The 16,496-nt window shown below is 43.8% G+C and overlaps 3 protein-coding genes across 3 annotated transcripts; 1 reads left to right on the forward strand and 2 right to left on the reverse strand.

Moving 5' to 3' along the window:
• Positions 1-2,504: 2,504 nt before the first annotated feature.
• Positions 2,505-2,985, reverse strand: LOC133927737 (uncharacterized). Its single transcript, XM_062374148.1, has one exon. It carries the CDS (start codon positions 2,983-2,985, stop codon positions 2,593-2,595), a length of 393 nt encoding a protein of 130 aa, XP_062230132.1. The 3' UTR covers positions 2,505-2,592.
• A 9,140-nt stretch (positions 2,986-12,125) lies between these two features.
• Positions 12,126-12,756, reverse strand: LOC133927738 (uncharacterized). Its single transcript, XM_062374149.1, has 2 exons — positions 12,445-12,756; positions 12,126-12,263 (listed from the first exon to the last, which is right to left on the reverse strand). Exons 1-2 carry the CDS (start codon positions 12,754-12,756, stop codon positions 12,126-12,128), a joined length of 450 nt encoding a protein of 149 aa, XP_062230133.1.
• Positions 12,757-13,844: 1,088 nt separating this feature from the next.
• Positions 13,845-15,896, forward strand: LOC133927739 (uncharacterized). Its single transcript, XM_062374150.1, has 4 exons — positions 13,845-14,365; positions 14,431-14,626; positions 14,756-14,946; positions 15,197-15,896. Exons 1-4 carry the CDS (start codon positions 13,845-13,847, stop codon positions 15,894-15,896), a joined length of 1,608 nt encoding a protein of 535 aa, XP_062230134.1.
• The last annotated feature ends 600 nt before the right edge of the window (positions 15,897-16,496 follow it).

The raw sequence follows: 16,496 nt of genomic DNA on the forward strand, positions 1-16,496 counted from the left end.
CCATAACAAATTAAGCCCAAATCATAGATAACAGTAGCTCATGTCAAGGCCTTCAATGCAAGTAGGTAGTAAGCTGAAAGCAACAGAAACTCAAAATCGGTATACTAGAACCGATCATATAGAAACAAAGCGCAAACATGGTTGCTGTCTATGCCTTTTAGTAATTAGAGAACCAACAAAATCTTATCTACTATACTCAATTATCTAATCCAATTTCAATGTATTCAATCATCACTGATTATTATAACCATGCATCTAGATTGTTCAGATAAAAAAAGAAGATGGAAACTCACAGGGAGAATCGTTGAAACGAGTTGGTAATCGAGGTAAGGCATGACTCAATAGCTGTCCCAAAAATCTAACCACCCGCTAGATGCTGCCGGTGAAAGGGATGACAGAGATACAAGGCCTCACCGCACCACATCGACATATGCGAGCGAGCCCCGGCAACCACAGCTCTGACGAGCACCAAGCACAGAGCACCTCCACCAATCTCTTGTGGTTCAAGACCACCAAGCCAAAAGCCCGAGCTTCCTCTCAGGTTGAGCTCAAGAGATGAATCCCAAAGCCAAATGAGAAATCTGTGAGGGAGCAAGCACATAGAGAGGATTTCAAAAAAATGACAAACAAGCAAAGAAGAGAGGGCCTACAAATAGGAGCCACGACGCCATCCATCACCACCCGTCTCCCGAAGAGAACGGGGAGGGTGGTTACGCCACCACCGGCTCCCACATGCTACTGCCACCTTCTCCCTCTCTCTAGACTCGTTCTTTTTCTCTATACCCTAGCTGAACCAAACACTAACACATGTACTCCAGCCGCATGGGCAATAACAGCACGCATGGGCAATAACAGCACCAAAGGCCAATGGCCCAGCCAGTCCACAAGAGAAAAGGCCCACCAAAATATCAAAATTCATATTTTCCTCAACAGTTTGAACTGGATCGTGACATCAACGCATCTTCTGGCTGACTAGCTTATCCCCCGGTAGCTTTGAAGTGCTTTAATAAAGACATAAAGTCCATGGATCGCCAAGCTTGTCTACAGTAATCGAGGCTGCAACAGTAATTCTATCTGTGCCGATTCAATTCTGCATGTGCTACGCATTCTATCTGACGCATTTGGAAGTGTCATTTATAGTTTCACAAGTCATTTGCTGCCACAGAAAGCTTCTCTGCCCTTTGAAAAGCTCTACTCATTTTCTGTTTGTTACTATTCCACTTGACTTCTTTTTCGGGTGAAATACCGCTTGACATTTAGGCTTACGTACGTTATCTTGCACAAATTCTACTTCAAAATTGGTAAATGTTGTTACATGCTCCATATGCGTTGAGGTCGATTATCATAATACCAGATGGCTACCCCGTTTAACCTTGATATCGGGATCCCTGACTTCACGCTCCGGACGGATGAGTTGTATTGATACAGTATCTAGCAACAGGTAAATTAGAACAGTATTTTTTTATAAAAATCACCTGCGTTGCAATGTTTGCCGTCAGGGGATCCGGATCCTTAACCTTGCGGCCCAAAAACATGGGCAGAAACCGACTCCCAAACAGATAGATTGAACAAAACGGTAACGCGGAATAGGTGTCGCTGGGCTATACGGGGAAACAGGGTCAAGCCTCTTGGAAGCCTCCGTTTCCTTCTGGGATTAGAATTAGAACGATCGTTTTGATTATAAATCTAGGTCATTTAAGATTTGTGGGTAAGGATTTAAAAGGTAAATAAAATGATATTATTGTCCTTCATTTATAATGCACTAGAAAAAATGACTCATTTATTTGTAAGAGCAGTACCATTTATTAAGCAAGAGTGAGAAGGAAAAAAAGAGAAAAAAGTTGTATAGAAATTCTAGAATGACTTATCTATCGAGAATAGTTTATGTATGCGCTTTAATTTAATTCGTTTTGTACAATATGGCACCATGTTTTTGGCAGCTGATTTTTATGTCACTTTTAGTTACACCGCACTGCATAGAAACTGCAAACTAGCCCTTAATTAGAGTGGAACCATTTGTAAATATATTATTGACAGCTCATTACACTACTCAGGGCCGGAGCTTAGTTCATACCATAGTGGGACATGGCCCCTCCTTCCAACTTGATACTCTTTACATTGAATAGGTTTTCTCTAACCGCCTCTCCTAATTCAAATGTAAGATGACAAGGACAGTATGTATTACTTCCAACACTAGTACTCCTAGTCGTTTAATGGATCGATCAGTACTCCGTAGGGACTCTCGACTTGTCTCAAGAGAAATACAAAGCTCTTGGATTCTCCCAATGCAAGCCACCACAGTGGCCACTTCCTCACTGAATTCCTTGTTCAAATTTGAATAATTTTACCGCCCTCATACACAATCCATGCATTAGAGAAATTAAATGACTTCAAATGACCATGCATGGACATCACGTTGATGTTTTGTGTACATGAAGGGAGCAATCACAACCTAAACTTGATTAGCTATCATATGAATTATTTCATACCAATCATATAGAATTCTTGGTACAATTAAGTGACACTAAGGTAAGGGGAAAAAACACTATGCACCATAAGTCCACAAAACACCAGGAGTTGTCGCATGTTAAACTAGCAACCCCTACCATCCCTCACAGGACAGTAGGACGATCTGCTCTTGATGAACTCGAGGCAGTCGGCGATGGCCTCCGCGTAGAAGGAGCTCTGATCCCTCTCGGGGCGCCGGCTTTGGCACTGCGCCGGCCCACGCGCTCTCGGCGCCGACCACCTGGCCGCGCCGCCGCCGGGGCGGCACCCGAGCTCCTCCAAGCTCCGGAGGAGCAGACCGACGACGCCGGACAGCCGCACGCGTAGCCGGAGCAGCAGGCCCAACCGAACGCCGCCCGCGCGCACTCGAAGCCTGCGGCGGCCGCGCCAGTTGCCGGCCAGCTTCCCGTGGCAGCTCACCTGGCGGACCATCGCTTCCTGTTTCTGCGGAGCTACAGCATTAGAGAAACGGAGCATGGTGCGTTTGCTTGGTGGCGATCGAGCTACGCTTGGTCTGCATGTATATAGTGGCAGCGGTTCGCAGCTCACCGCCATCGGTAGCTGCAGTAGTGTAGGTCAGGTGGTAGGCCAGGACGTGTGCCCGGACGTACGCAGCATGCGGACCCATGCACGTAATTACCGTTTCAGGAAATGTCGCCATGCATTTCAAAGTATGGTGATTCACTTCAATGATATAACAAAACACGTTTCCTATTCTACGAGCGTCGACTGGGCTCGTTCACGGCGAGCCGGCGCGGGGTGGGGCAGGGCGTTGCTGGCCGCGGTGGTGGAGGACGGAAGGTGGACTGTGCCGGCGGCTGGGAGAGGCAAGGCAACGGCCAGCACCTGTCAGGTTAGCTTGACGGGAGCGGCAATTATATATTAACATCATTCCCCGCTATCGGAGATGGAGGAGGGTTGGGCGACAGAGTGAGATGCACTGCGCGGTGAAGAAGTGAGTGCATTGAGACTAGAAGTTCAAAAATGTTTTTTTAATCGGCTGACAAAAGCAAATCCCATAAGAAAATGCTCACTAATCACCGCTTTTGTTAGAACCATAGATCAGTGCCATGTTTGTGCTGATATTTGTTAGAAAAAGGGTTTGGTTCGGGCTCAAAGCTGGCTCGAATTGGCTCACGAGCCAAGTCTGTTAGAGCCTGCCTGGATGCGGACCACGATGCGGAGGCGTTTGGGTGGCTCGTGCCCGTGCTCGATGCTGGCCAGCTTCCAGCGGAGACGAGGGTCGCGACTCGCGCAGGTCACGTGGCTGCAAGGCGAGCTAGCGGTCGGCGTAGCGCTGCACCACGGCGTGGTCGATGGGCGGTCTGTGTGGAGGTTCCTGGAGGCGTGGTCGACGGTGTGCCACAGGGAAGGGGACGCATGCGCAGGCGGTCATGGATGTGTGGACCAATTTCTCTGCCCTAGATCAGGTTCTCCACCTCCGAGCTCGCGCTGCTGCTCCTCCGCAGTGCCAGCCCCGCTGGTTCCATACTTCCATGGACTGCAGTTGCATGGTCGAAGAGGTGGCGTGCGGTGGTGTCTTCGGCGGAGTGGCGGCGGAGTGTCTCTGACGGAACCATGGAACCCTGAAGGCCTTAAACAGAGCACGCGTGGATTGGGGAGCCAGCTCGCCTCCGAGCCAAGCTGAGCTCGAGCTGGCTGAGGAGCCTTGAGCTTCATTTCCAGCCCAGACCTGGGTGTAGGGAATTGACTCTTTTCTTTCTTTTTAATCAAGGTGTAGAATTGACTTTAAAGGTATATACACACACACTACATATACTTTGACAAGATTGTCACAAAACTACAGATTTAAGCAATAGCTTCACAAAATTACAGATTTAGTGTCAATTTTATCGCAAAACTAAAGATTTAAACAACAATTTCACAAAGCTACATATTTAGCGCTGATTTTATCGCAAAACTACATATTTTAGATGAGTGTTCCCAGTCCCGTTACCATGACGACTGAGCTATACTTGTAGTTTCACAACAGCTATCAGCTCATGAAACATACCGTCCGGGAGTTTATGTGACTGCAAGTAGGACCCATTCGTCAGGTTAACAAGTCTGTGATAGAATCTATATTTCTACAATAAAATCGGCGCTGAAGTTTTAGTTTTGTGAAATTATTGTTTAAATCTGTAATTTTGCGATTTATAATAGTTTTATGAGCTCCTGAACAGTTCGTTTCATGAGCTGGTAGCTGCTGTGAGACTGTAAGTGAGGCACATCGTCATGGTAACGGAGCTGGGAACTCCCCTAGAATTTATATTTTTACAATAAAATCGGCGATAAATCTGTAGTTTTATAAAATTATTATTTAAATTTGTAGTTTTATGATAATTTTAACAAAGTATCTGTTTAATTTTGTGATAAAATCAGCACTTGTATTCATGTTTTCTTTTTTTCATGCATGGACGTCTATTTCCTCACGAGTCACAATAGGTGAACTAAACAGCCTGAGTAAATTGAAGGGGGGTTGATCCAGAAATATACTCAAGGCGTTCCAATAAATCTTTGTCAGCTAGTTATAAGAGTGTTCACCTCATATTTTTGTCTACGTGAAAGGATAAATGAACGAAGAGAGAAAAGCTATACGGATGGGTAAGGAGTCCAGTGGTTAGGTTCTAAGTGGGAGCTTGACCGGCAGAAGTTCGAGACTCCCGTTCCGCACCAAGCCTCTGCCCTCCAATGAATGGCGTGCAATTGGAGGCGGCACTGTAAAAAAGAAGAAGAGAAAAGTTATGTACTAACTATAATAGTCTGTCTATGGACACATGCATACTTTATTACCTATTATAAATCCTATTACATGTGAATCTGTATTAAATATGAGATTATGCTATAGCTGATCTATTGAAGGTGATGTACCTATAGATGATATGTACAAATCTTGTAGCTATTAACTATGTTATTAGAGATGCTCTCGATATTTAATTTCAATGTACCTAATCAACAACTAAATTGAACGAAATTGTCGTTCATGCAAGCTGGCACTTGCTCAATTACGGTAGGAGATCCATGCATGGAGTTTATATCTAGTTATGTTTCATCTCTGATGAAAAATGCACGGTGGCTAGCTCATGAGTCAAGACAATGTTCACAAGGCACCAAGAGGGATTTGGGAGCCAGAGGAGCTTGGCCACTAGATCGACAAGTAGGCCACGGCGGCAGCTCGCACGACGGCGATGCCGCATCGGCAGGTAGAGCCGCGCCGATCCGGTAAGTTTCCACAGGATCTGACGGCCAGCAAGAGACACCGTACCGGACAAGCGCGTGCAGGCGCCCTGCTGCCGCGCACCATTTTCGCAGACAAAAACACGGCCGAGATTGCACGGCACGTCGGCACTATATATGCGCAACATACATGAATCTCCGCGCGTTGGGCGCAGACGAGCAAGCAAAGCTGCGGGAGAAAGACGACGACGAGCCTCTCGCAATCGTGTCGATCGGTGCGCTGCCACTAGACGCGCGCACCGCATCCGCGCGAGACATTTGACGCCTCCACATTGAACTCTCCCTCGTTGTTCCGGTCCCATTAGATCTCCGATTGATCGACAGGGCCGGCGATTTCAGTGAGCCGAGACTAAACTAGAAGCGGGATCATTGAACATAAATATTAAAATATTTATATATCAATTATAAATATAATATTTTAGTAGAGTACACGTGAGTATTTACAATAAATTTGAATAACCTGTAATGCGTCTGTTACGGTAAGCTAGAATAAAATTATCGTAAATACTTCTAGGAATAAATTGTGATAGATCGAAATACATGTACGTATGCTTGCGTTAATATATGCTAGTTAGGTAGAAATACTCACGTACCTATGCATAATTTACTATGTGTAACTCTAGATACTTATCGATACATACAGAAGGTAGTTTACAGCTATAATATATTTAGAGCTATCTGTTCGTAGGTGTTAGCACTATAGTACAAATATTGGATCCATTGATCGCCAGAGTAAGTGGAGATCTTTTCATATTTCAGACGTGCGATTTCAGCAAGGGTCGGGTACATTTTAGATGGAGTAGAAACTATAGAGGAGAAAAATTAGCGACAAAAACTCATATGGCAATGGCTAATGTATGTCCTTGGTCAAAGCTGCGGGCATGATAGACACCTTGGAGTCGTGATCCCATAAAACACATAAATCTGGATTGTCTGTACGGAAGAAAATATAAAACAGGCAAACAAGCAAATAGGCTAGGCAGACAAGACACTTGATTTTTTATGGATCGGAGCACTACACCAAAACATCTCATCAGTGCCGACTCAAAATCATCATTAGTGACGGGTTTTGAACCGACACTGATTACTTGGCACTGATAGTCACTGACTGTATAGAATTGACATTAAAAATCACTATCAGTGTCGGCTGGTGACTCCAATTGGCAATTTTTTTTTACCAGAGACATCCGACCAGAGGCTACCCACCCGACCACGCCCAATATTCGCAAACTCATATGATATTCGCTTGTATACGGCAACAAAATCTCGAACTCAAAACCTCATAGCTTGTGCGTATGCATGACCACTCTAACCATCTCAACTATCGTCCGTTTATGAGTATAGTAGCAAAATAAATCCTTTTGACACCTTCTAACCGAACGTTTGAATAGCTATTTCAATATATAAATGATCTTAAATAAAAAAGTGATCAATTACAAAATTGTAGATCTCGTCGAGAGCTACAGTTTTCATATAAAGTTTTTTCCCATCTGACTTCGTGTGAAAAAGTTATGAATTTTTTAATGTGAGCTATCATCGACAACTACATCAACTTTATTATAATTATTTGGGTATTTAAATTATCTCAAATTAAAAAGTTTTCAACTACAAAGTTGTAGATCTCAGCGAGATCTATAATTTTCATATAAAGCTTTTCCCCATCCGACTTCGTGTGAAAAAGTTATAAATTTTTTAAGATGAGCTGTGGTAGTAACAATTATCAGACTATTAGTGCCGGTTCTTATCTCCTCGGCTGTTGTTCGCGCGCAGGAGTTTAAGAACCGGCACTGATATGTTTTCAGTGCCGATTACTGTCGAATCGGTACTGATAGGACGCTACATATGTGGTGTTCTGTAGTAGTGAAGTAACTATACCACTTACATTCTATTGTGTAGACTGCTAGGACTACCTGCTACTTTAGATCTAATTCCATCTGTTATCGTATGGAGTGTTAGATATATATATATTATATACAGTTGTACGAGAGGAGTTCTCTTGGTTTTAGGGGTTAGGACGGCCGCCCGCTCGACCTCTCGGGGCCAGCCCTGTTGATCGATTGGAGACAGACAGCGCACGAATTCGCGCGAGCAAGCATACAATGTGTTGCAGCTGATCTTCTCCCTCCTCTAACTGCCTTTGACAGTTAGAATAACATGAGATCAATTAATGACACAAGATTTTCACTTCAATTCTCCAGTTCTAGTCTCTACTCGTTTACACTCTTAACACAATGGACCCGGATGGATTCTTGGCCCCTGCTAGTGAAAAAAAAAATCGTTGGGCGTAGGTCTGGAATATTTAGTGGTAAGTAATGTCAAAAGTGTTCTGCGTATATATTGTTTTGTCAGCGACGTGATCCTAAGTTCAGAGATTTGTCAACCGGTACTACAAAATTGCTCTGATATTCTCATCATCCCGTGAGCTGTGGCGTGTAGGTAGAGTCAATATTATAGCCGCACCATGCGTGACTAGTGGATATATTCTGCGCCGTGAAGAGCGGCAATTTAACGGGACAGTATGAAACGTAGCATTGCGACAGGCTCTCTGCCGCCAGCTTATTGTTTGTTACTTGGTTAGGCTAGGTATCCTTGGGCTACAAAACATTCTCTGCATCTCGTCTCGCGGTTGGCACAGCGAGCATGTTGTCTTGTGTTTCGTATCACTTTTTTGTTGATGGAATATTGCTTTACGGCCGAGCGTTGGCCGAGCTTTGATGGAATATTGCTTTACTTCTCTTGCAATGCCAGAGCCTGATGGCCTTTTGTCGAGCATCAATACTCCTTGAGAAAGCCCGTGGGAAATGTAACTCCATAACGCCACAATATGCACGGCGGCCCACCAGGCCACCACAGGCGTCTGATAACAGATTAACTCCACAACTCTTGCTCACTCAAAACAAAGTGTCGGGTGAAAATCCTATGGGACCTGGTCTACAGCTCCATCAAGTTGAACCCTCTCCACATAACAACACGTGATGACACTAATCTTAATGCACTCATCCCACTAACCACCCCCATTAATCAAGGGATCCCATTAAACCAACGATCCATTCCCTATTACCATATGCAATCATCAGGTATACAATGGGAATCGGAAAACAACTATGGCTTCCGTCCGCGATCTGCTCCTTCAACCTGCAGGGCTCGACCACGGCGCGCATGGCCAGAGAGGCCTCAACCACTACGGTGCGCCGAATAGAAACAGCCTTCAGCCCTTCACGACAACCTTGTTGACCACGACGGCGCTCCCTGATGTCATGTCCGGCGACCGACGTGGCCTCCGATCACCACGGCGCTCCGGTTGGAAGAGGCCTGTGAGGAGTCGCCGGCACCGTAGTTGACGACGATGCCAAATTCAATACCTTCCCGCCGAATACCTCATCGGGCGCGTGCCTGCCTGCATGCAGGCTTTTTTTGTACAAGTCACAATTGTTCCACCTTTGTTCATTCTCAATGTTGTAAATTAATCAATTTTTTTTTGCGACCATAAATTAATCAAGTTTGTAGCACTGTATTAAGCAGTCATCCAATCTCTTTCTTGTTATCCTCTGTAAATTACTAGCTAGATCAAACATACTTCACTAGTCACACATGCAACTCGTTTTGCTTTTGGAGATTTTGTATATTAATCAAGTTTGTAGTACTCGTTTTGCATAACGCTCTGCTCTCCGAACTTTGTTTTTATCTTATCATGGCAAACACTATGGTTTTGTTCTGTCATGACTGAATGTTTGTACTCTCACTAATCTGGTATGTCAGTTATGCAATCACAAACAGTTTACACACTGACTGGACGATAGAAAATAAAATAAAAAGAAAATATCACAAGAAAAGCGGTCTTTTTTTTTGCTCAAGTAAATATGCTACTGCCATTTGCTACTCGTGCTCCAGCTCTTGATCATGATGAAAAGTCACTCCTCAACCTTCCTCTACTATGTCCTTCATCGAAATCTAATCGTCTAACAGTAGACAGTGTTGTAGCATCTCGGTGAGCTTGAAGTAGCAGACTTGTAAATTCTCCATGGATATTTGGAATAAATATTCCAAGATAATCACCAACTGACAAAGTGGTCGATGATGGAGCTATATTATTAGCACAAACATTGAATTCCAGTGTGCCCTATGCAATAAAGAAAATGGAACACAAGATTAGGCTTCGAGTTACTGATCTGAGATAGAATATTGATACTATACTAATCTTACATCGATTGGTACATGTTCAACAGGAGCTACATTAGTTGTTTCCCTCTGAACTGCATTTTTGGAACACCTTTTCCCTTTCCCTACACATCATACACATCATATATATATGGAATCAGGGAGAAAATTTGTACTAAGTCAGACATTAAAAAAATGAAGAGTAAAATGTACATATCTTTGATGCAGCCTTACTTTTTCCTTTCTTCCTTCCCTCAAGTACATCCTTTAATCTTTTAGTCATTGGGCCTTTTTTCCTAATAGGAGCTCTAAATGATATCCGTGTTTTGGCGAATTCATCTGTGCACTCGAAGTAGCTTCCGGGATCCTCTTTTTCATCCAAGCTTAACTTACTAAGCAAATCATCTACTTCAAAAGACAACTTATCGATCCCATTGTTCAGATATGCAAGAATCTCGATTGAAGGTTTACACTTCAATGCAAGTGAAATCATCTTCCGAGAAATATGTGAAAATTGGGGTTCTAATCTATCCTTGTCACTTGGTAGTTTAGAAGAAAATAGATCCTGCTTTGCATATTTTGTCCATCTATTCAATATGTACTGACTTGGCAATGTGACAACATTGCAGCTGTTGAAAACTTTCAGAGCATGCTTGCATAAGATACCTACATGATTTAGATTTTTTTGTAAGGTAAATACAAGCTGACTAGATTAATTATAAATTTATGGAGCGTGTATACATACCTATACAGCCATACAACTTACAAGAACAAGATATAACCAAAGTCCTTGAGTCAAGAGCCAGTACTGCTTCATCATCCATATCATCAAAAGCTGTCACCTTGTAAGTATTGTTTGTCCCTTCGCTGGACAGCAGATTGCATGAGAGACCAAACTGCTTCTTAAATTCCTCTTCAAAAACAGAATAGATGGTCCTTGTATATGATTTAGCTGCAGTCTTCAACAAAGGCAAGTTATCTATACAAACCACTGGGTCGGTATGGCGTGATTTGTAGTCTTCATATTTTTCTGCCTTGCGAAGACGAACAATGCACTTGTCATATTCATCTAATAGTTCTGAAAGAGAAAGCTTTCTGCGAAAAGTTTTCTTGAATACATTGTTCATCCCTTCACTTCTTTGAGTTGACGTCATATCTGCACTAAAAGAATCTCGCCGGTGGACAGTAGCCCACTTCTCACGCAACTTGTACATATTCTCTAATCAAGAATTTCCTTCAACTTTGTACTTAATCAACAACTCTTTCCATACCTTATTAAAATGTGCCACTGACCTATCTTCATACACACATTTCTTGAACTCCGAAAGAAATTCTGAGTGGTTGGCAATTACATGGCTAAGATGTTTTGGAGCATTTTGGTAGATATGCCACAAACAGAGACGATGGCTTGTGTCTGAGAAAACCATAACAATCGCCTTTGCCATCGCAGCACACTGATCAGTGAAAATTGTTTCAGGTTGTTTACCTGACATTGCTTGCAGGAAGGTGGTAAAAAGCCACACAAATGACTCAGCGGATTCATCATATAATAATGCTGCACCGAAAACAATAGTCTGCTTGTGATGGTTAACTCCAAGCAGAGGAGCAAATGGCATTTCAAACTTATTTGTTTGAAATGTCGTATCGAAAGAAACTGCATCCCCAAAGCAAGAGTAATCTATGATAGCTTGTCCATCAACCCAGAAAAAATTAGATATCCGGCCAGTCTCTTCATCTATTTGCACAGCATAAAAAAATGAAGGGTCTTGAGCTTGTTTATCCCTTAAATACTTCAATAGTGTTTGTGTATCATTGGTCTCTAATTACTTCTTGCGCTCACTTCTAATGTAATTGTTGCAATCAATCTGTAAGAAGTTAACATTTTCAGCTCCGCCAGACCACTGTTCAAAGAAACTGAATATTTCAGATTGCTTGATTCCTGCTGCCCGCATTTTCTTCATTATGTGCTAATCGGCAGTTGACATTTGACGTTGTGACCTAAGCATATGCGCCTTATCCGGACTTACAAAAGAATGATTGTGTTCAAGTATAACTTTTTGTATCTTCCAAATACCTTCCCTGGTGATGGAGAACTGAACACGAGCCCCACAATATGTTCTTGAAGAAGCTTGTTCTTTCTTTGTTTCATGAGTTGGATGAATACCCTTCTTACCTTCATTACTGCAAAGTAAATATCTTGAAGATATAGTGCCATCTGCTCTTTATTTCCTATGGCACCATCGGATGCTGAATCCAATCTTTTTAGCATAAGAATTATAGAAGTTGTGAGCCTCTTTTTCAGATGCAAAGCACATTCCCACTGTTGGTACATTTTCTGAGGATGCACTTTGATTGTTCACCTATAGACATACATTAAGTACATAAATTAGTGATAAATTTATTGAATCAAAGAAAATATCCCACAAGTGACCATCAGACGAACTGGGGGCATTTTCCTGTCAGCTATGTATATACCATTCAGTTTTGATAAACCTGAATGTTCTAGCATCAGTAAGACAACTATAGATCGTTGTGGCTTACCTCCAAATTCTCTGCAGCGTTTTCTCCAGTTAGAGCGCCATTGTGGTCTAAGCTCGCATCGGCGACGTCGGCGTGATGCAGGCCCTCTCCGGTCAGAGCGCCATTGTGGCTGGAGCCGACGCCTGTGATGTAGTCGTGGTGGAAGCCCTTTCCATCCAGAGCATCGTCATGGTCAAAGACGGCGTTGGCGATGTCGTCGCGATGAAGCCCGTGTCCAGCCGGACCATTGTTGTGGATGAAGCCCGAGGTGGCTGCCATCGCGTCATGATCGAAGGCCGCCGTGAGCATGGCGTCGTGCTCGAACGAAGCCATCGTCTTCTTGAGATGGAAGTTTTAGAGAATTACGATAGGGAGATCATGATTAGAAGTAAAGGGTAGGAATCGGTAATGGAATCTCTTGATTAATGGGGGTGGTTAGTGGGATGGATGCATTAAGATTAGTGTCATCACGTGTCGCTGTGTGGAGAGGGTCCAGCTTGATGGAGTTGTAGACCAGGTCCCATAAGATTTTCCTCCCAAAGTGTCTGATTTGTTAGGGCATTACGAAGGAAGTCAAGGAGCGGGAGGCATAGGTGGTGGCTCATCTACACCATCGAAGCAGCTTGAGAAGAAAAAGAGGGCGGAAGATGATGTTGAAACCAATGAGAAGCTATCGGCAGGCTCCGCGGAGGAGTGCCGCAGGGCGCAATGAGTACTTTATGTTGGAACTGTTGTGGGATTGGCGATCCCGCGACAGTCAAAGAGCTTTGCGATCTTGCGAAGGAAAATGCGCCATCGGTGCTTTGTCTAGTTGAGACTCAAATAGCGAAGTACCGAGTGGAGGGGCTGGCGGGAACCCTAAGGTTCGATCATGCTTTTGGAGTGAGTAGCAGTGGACGGAGTGGAGGTTCATGCATCTACTGGAAGAACCCTCTGACAGTAATGGTGCGGAACTACTCAAAGTATCATATTGATACGGAGGTTAGGGAGGTGGGAAAGGAGCCTTGGAGGTTGACGGTCTGGTATGGAGAAGTGAACAGAAGTCTAAGATACAAAACTTGGGAGATGATGTCTTTCTTGAAGGTTGACTCATCCTTGCCTTGGTTATGTCTTGGTGACTTCAATGAGGTTCTCAGGAGGGAAGAACATATGGGACCGAATGAAAGAGATTGGGGACAGATTGAAGCTTTTAGAGATGTGGTTGACAAGTGTGAGCTATGTGACCTGGGCTACATAGGTCTTGACTGGATCTTCGAGTTGCCGGCCAGTATTGTCGTGTAAGACTTGATCGGGCTCTTGCTACAGGAGATCGGTGTGCTTTATTCCCACAGGCCACTGTTCGGCATTTGCTAGCCGCTAAGTTAGATCACTCCCCGATTTTGTTGTTGAATAATATGGAGGCTGCTAATCAGCGCATAGCAATGGACAAATTGTTCCGGTACGAGGCAGCATGGGAGCGACATGAGGGGTTCCGCCCTACTTTGGAACAAGCACGGGGATCGATGCATTGTCAATCAGCCAAAGAGATGTGCGAAAAATTGAGGACGATGGCGGGATCTATATCTGCATGGGGGAAGGAGTCTTTTGGTAATGTGCGGTCTGAACTACGGGCGCTTCGTAAGCGGCTGCTTGAGCTGCGCTCGAATCCGGCTCGTGTCAGACCTTCATACGAGGAAAAGAAGGTGGATCAGCGAATTGTCGAATTGAATTTGCGTGAAGAAATCTTGTGGCGACAAAGATCACAAGTGCAGTGGCTGGCAGAAGGAGATAGCAACACTCAATTCTTCCATCAAAAAGCTAGCTTGAGAAAGAGGAAAAACCGAATAAACAAGCTGATCCTTCAAGATGGTACTGTGTGCGAGAATGCAAAGGTGCTAGAAGGAGCGGCCACTTCCTTTTATGAGCAGTTGTACAAGCCGGAGGAGACGATCGGGATTGAGAGGTACTATCACATGTACCTACGAAGGTTACGGTTGACATGAATGATATGCTTACGGCACTGTACAGTGAAGATGAGATAAAGAATGCTTTATTTCAAATGTTCCCAACAAAACCTCTGGGGCTTGATGGCTTCCCGGCGCACTTGTTCCAGAAACATTGGGATATTTGTGGTAATGAGGTGACAGCTATAGTGCTTAGGTTGCTCAATGGAGAGGACTCTTTGGAGGAGATAAACAAGACATTCATTGTTTTAATTCCCAAGGTATCAAACCCAGTTTCTCTTGCTCAATATCACCCGATTAGTTTGTGCAATGTGATATATAAAATTGTATCCAAAGTGCTTGCTAACCGGTTGAAGCTGATTCTCCATGAGGTAATTTCTGATGACCAGTCGGCATTTGTTCCTGGAAGGCTCATTACAGATAACATCATTACTGCTTATGAATGTTTACATTTTATGAAGAAGAAGAAGTGTAAGAATAATTCACACTGTGCACTGAAATTGGACATGATGAAGGCGTATGATAGAGTAGAATGGAGATATTTGGAAGCTATAATACTTAAGCTGGGTTTTGCACCAAGGTGGGTGGAAACGGTGATGAGGTGTGTATCCATTGTAGCCTTCTCGGTGCTTTTCAATGGAGCACCAGCAGGAGTTCAAACCAACGAGAGGGATACGTCAAGGAGATCCCATATCACCATATCTATTTTTGTTGGCGGCGGAGGGGCTGTCATGTTTGCTGAAATCAGGGATGGCAGATGATAACGTTGCCGGAGTCAAGGCTGCACCAACGGCACCTCGGGTAAACCATCTTTTATTTGTGTATGACAGTATCCTTTTCTTTAAGGCAAAGGTAGAAGGTGCATCTTGGGTGAGGGACCGTGTACAAGAGTATTGCAATGCTTCTGGGCAGAAGGTAAACCTTGATAAGTCCTCCATATTCTTTGGAAAAGGATGTCCAGAAGATAGGAGAAGTGAAATTAAAGTTTTGCTTGATATTCAAAATGAGAGCTTGAATGAACAGTACCCTGGGTTACCCTCAGATGTGGGAAAGCAAAAGAATTGTGCATTTCAGTACCTCAAAGATCGAGTTTGGAAGAGGGTTCAAGGATGGATGGAAAGGTGCTTGTCGGCGGGGGGAAAGGAAATTCTCATTAAGTCTGTGGCGCAGGCCATTCCGACTTACTCCATGGCGTGTTTCTTGCTGCCAAGAGAATTACGCCAGCATATACATGCTTTGATTCGAAAATTTTGGTGGAGAAGTAAAGCAGGGGAAAGGAAGACAGCATGGGTGGCATGGGATGCAATGGTGATGCCTAAGTATATGGGCGGCTTAGGATTCAAGGATATTGAGCTCTTCAATTTAGCTATGCTGGCGAGGCAAGCATGGAGAATATTGCAAAGTCCTGAATCTCTGAGCGCTAGGGTGTTGAAAGCAGTCTATTTTTCGGAAAATGATCTGTTGAATACGGAGTTTGGAGATAGGCCTTCGCAAATTTGGAGAGGACTTCATGCAGAGTGGAAGTTTTAAAACAAGGGCTGGTAAAGTGTATAGGCACGGGAGAGCAAACAAATATATGGATGGATAACTGGTTACCAAGAGACTTTAATCTGAGACCAATCTGTCCAAAGTCGGCACAACCGCCAGAACTAGTGTCAGAGCTTGTTCTTGCACATGAAAGGAGATGGGATGAAAACAAATTAAAGATGCACTTGTATGATATGGATGTGGAGACCATTCTGAAGATCCCCCTCAGTTTAACTTCACAGGCTGATTTTTGGGCCTGCCACTATGAAAGAACCGGCATTTTCTCTGTTAGATCAGCATATAGAATGCTTATTGAGACAAGAAGTCACCAAGAAAGTTTGCTTGAAGGACGAGTAGAAGTTTCAAATGGTGCTGGAGTTAGAAACGATTGGAAGAAGCTTTGGAGAACTGTTGTACCTTCAAAATTGTGAGTTTTTGCTTGGAGGCTTGCAAGGGCATCTCTGCCAACGGGTGAAGCTCGATGCCACATGAAGATGGCGACGGTGCCGGTTTGTACAATTTGTAATGCAGCAGTAGACTCGTGGAGGCATGCTTTGGTAGATTGCAACATGGCCAGATGTGTGTGGGTTCTGCTAGATGAGA

This window comes from Phragmites australis, chromosome 8 (genome assembly GCF_958298935.1).
Source record: "Phragmites australis chromosome 8, lpPhrAust1.1, whole genome shotgun sequence".
NCBI classification, from domain to species: Eukaryota; Viridiplantae; Streptophyta; class Magnoliopsida; order Poales; family Poaceae; genus Phragmites; species Phragmites australis.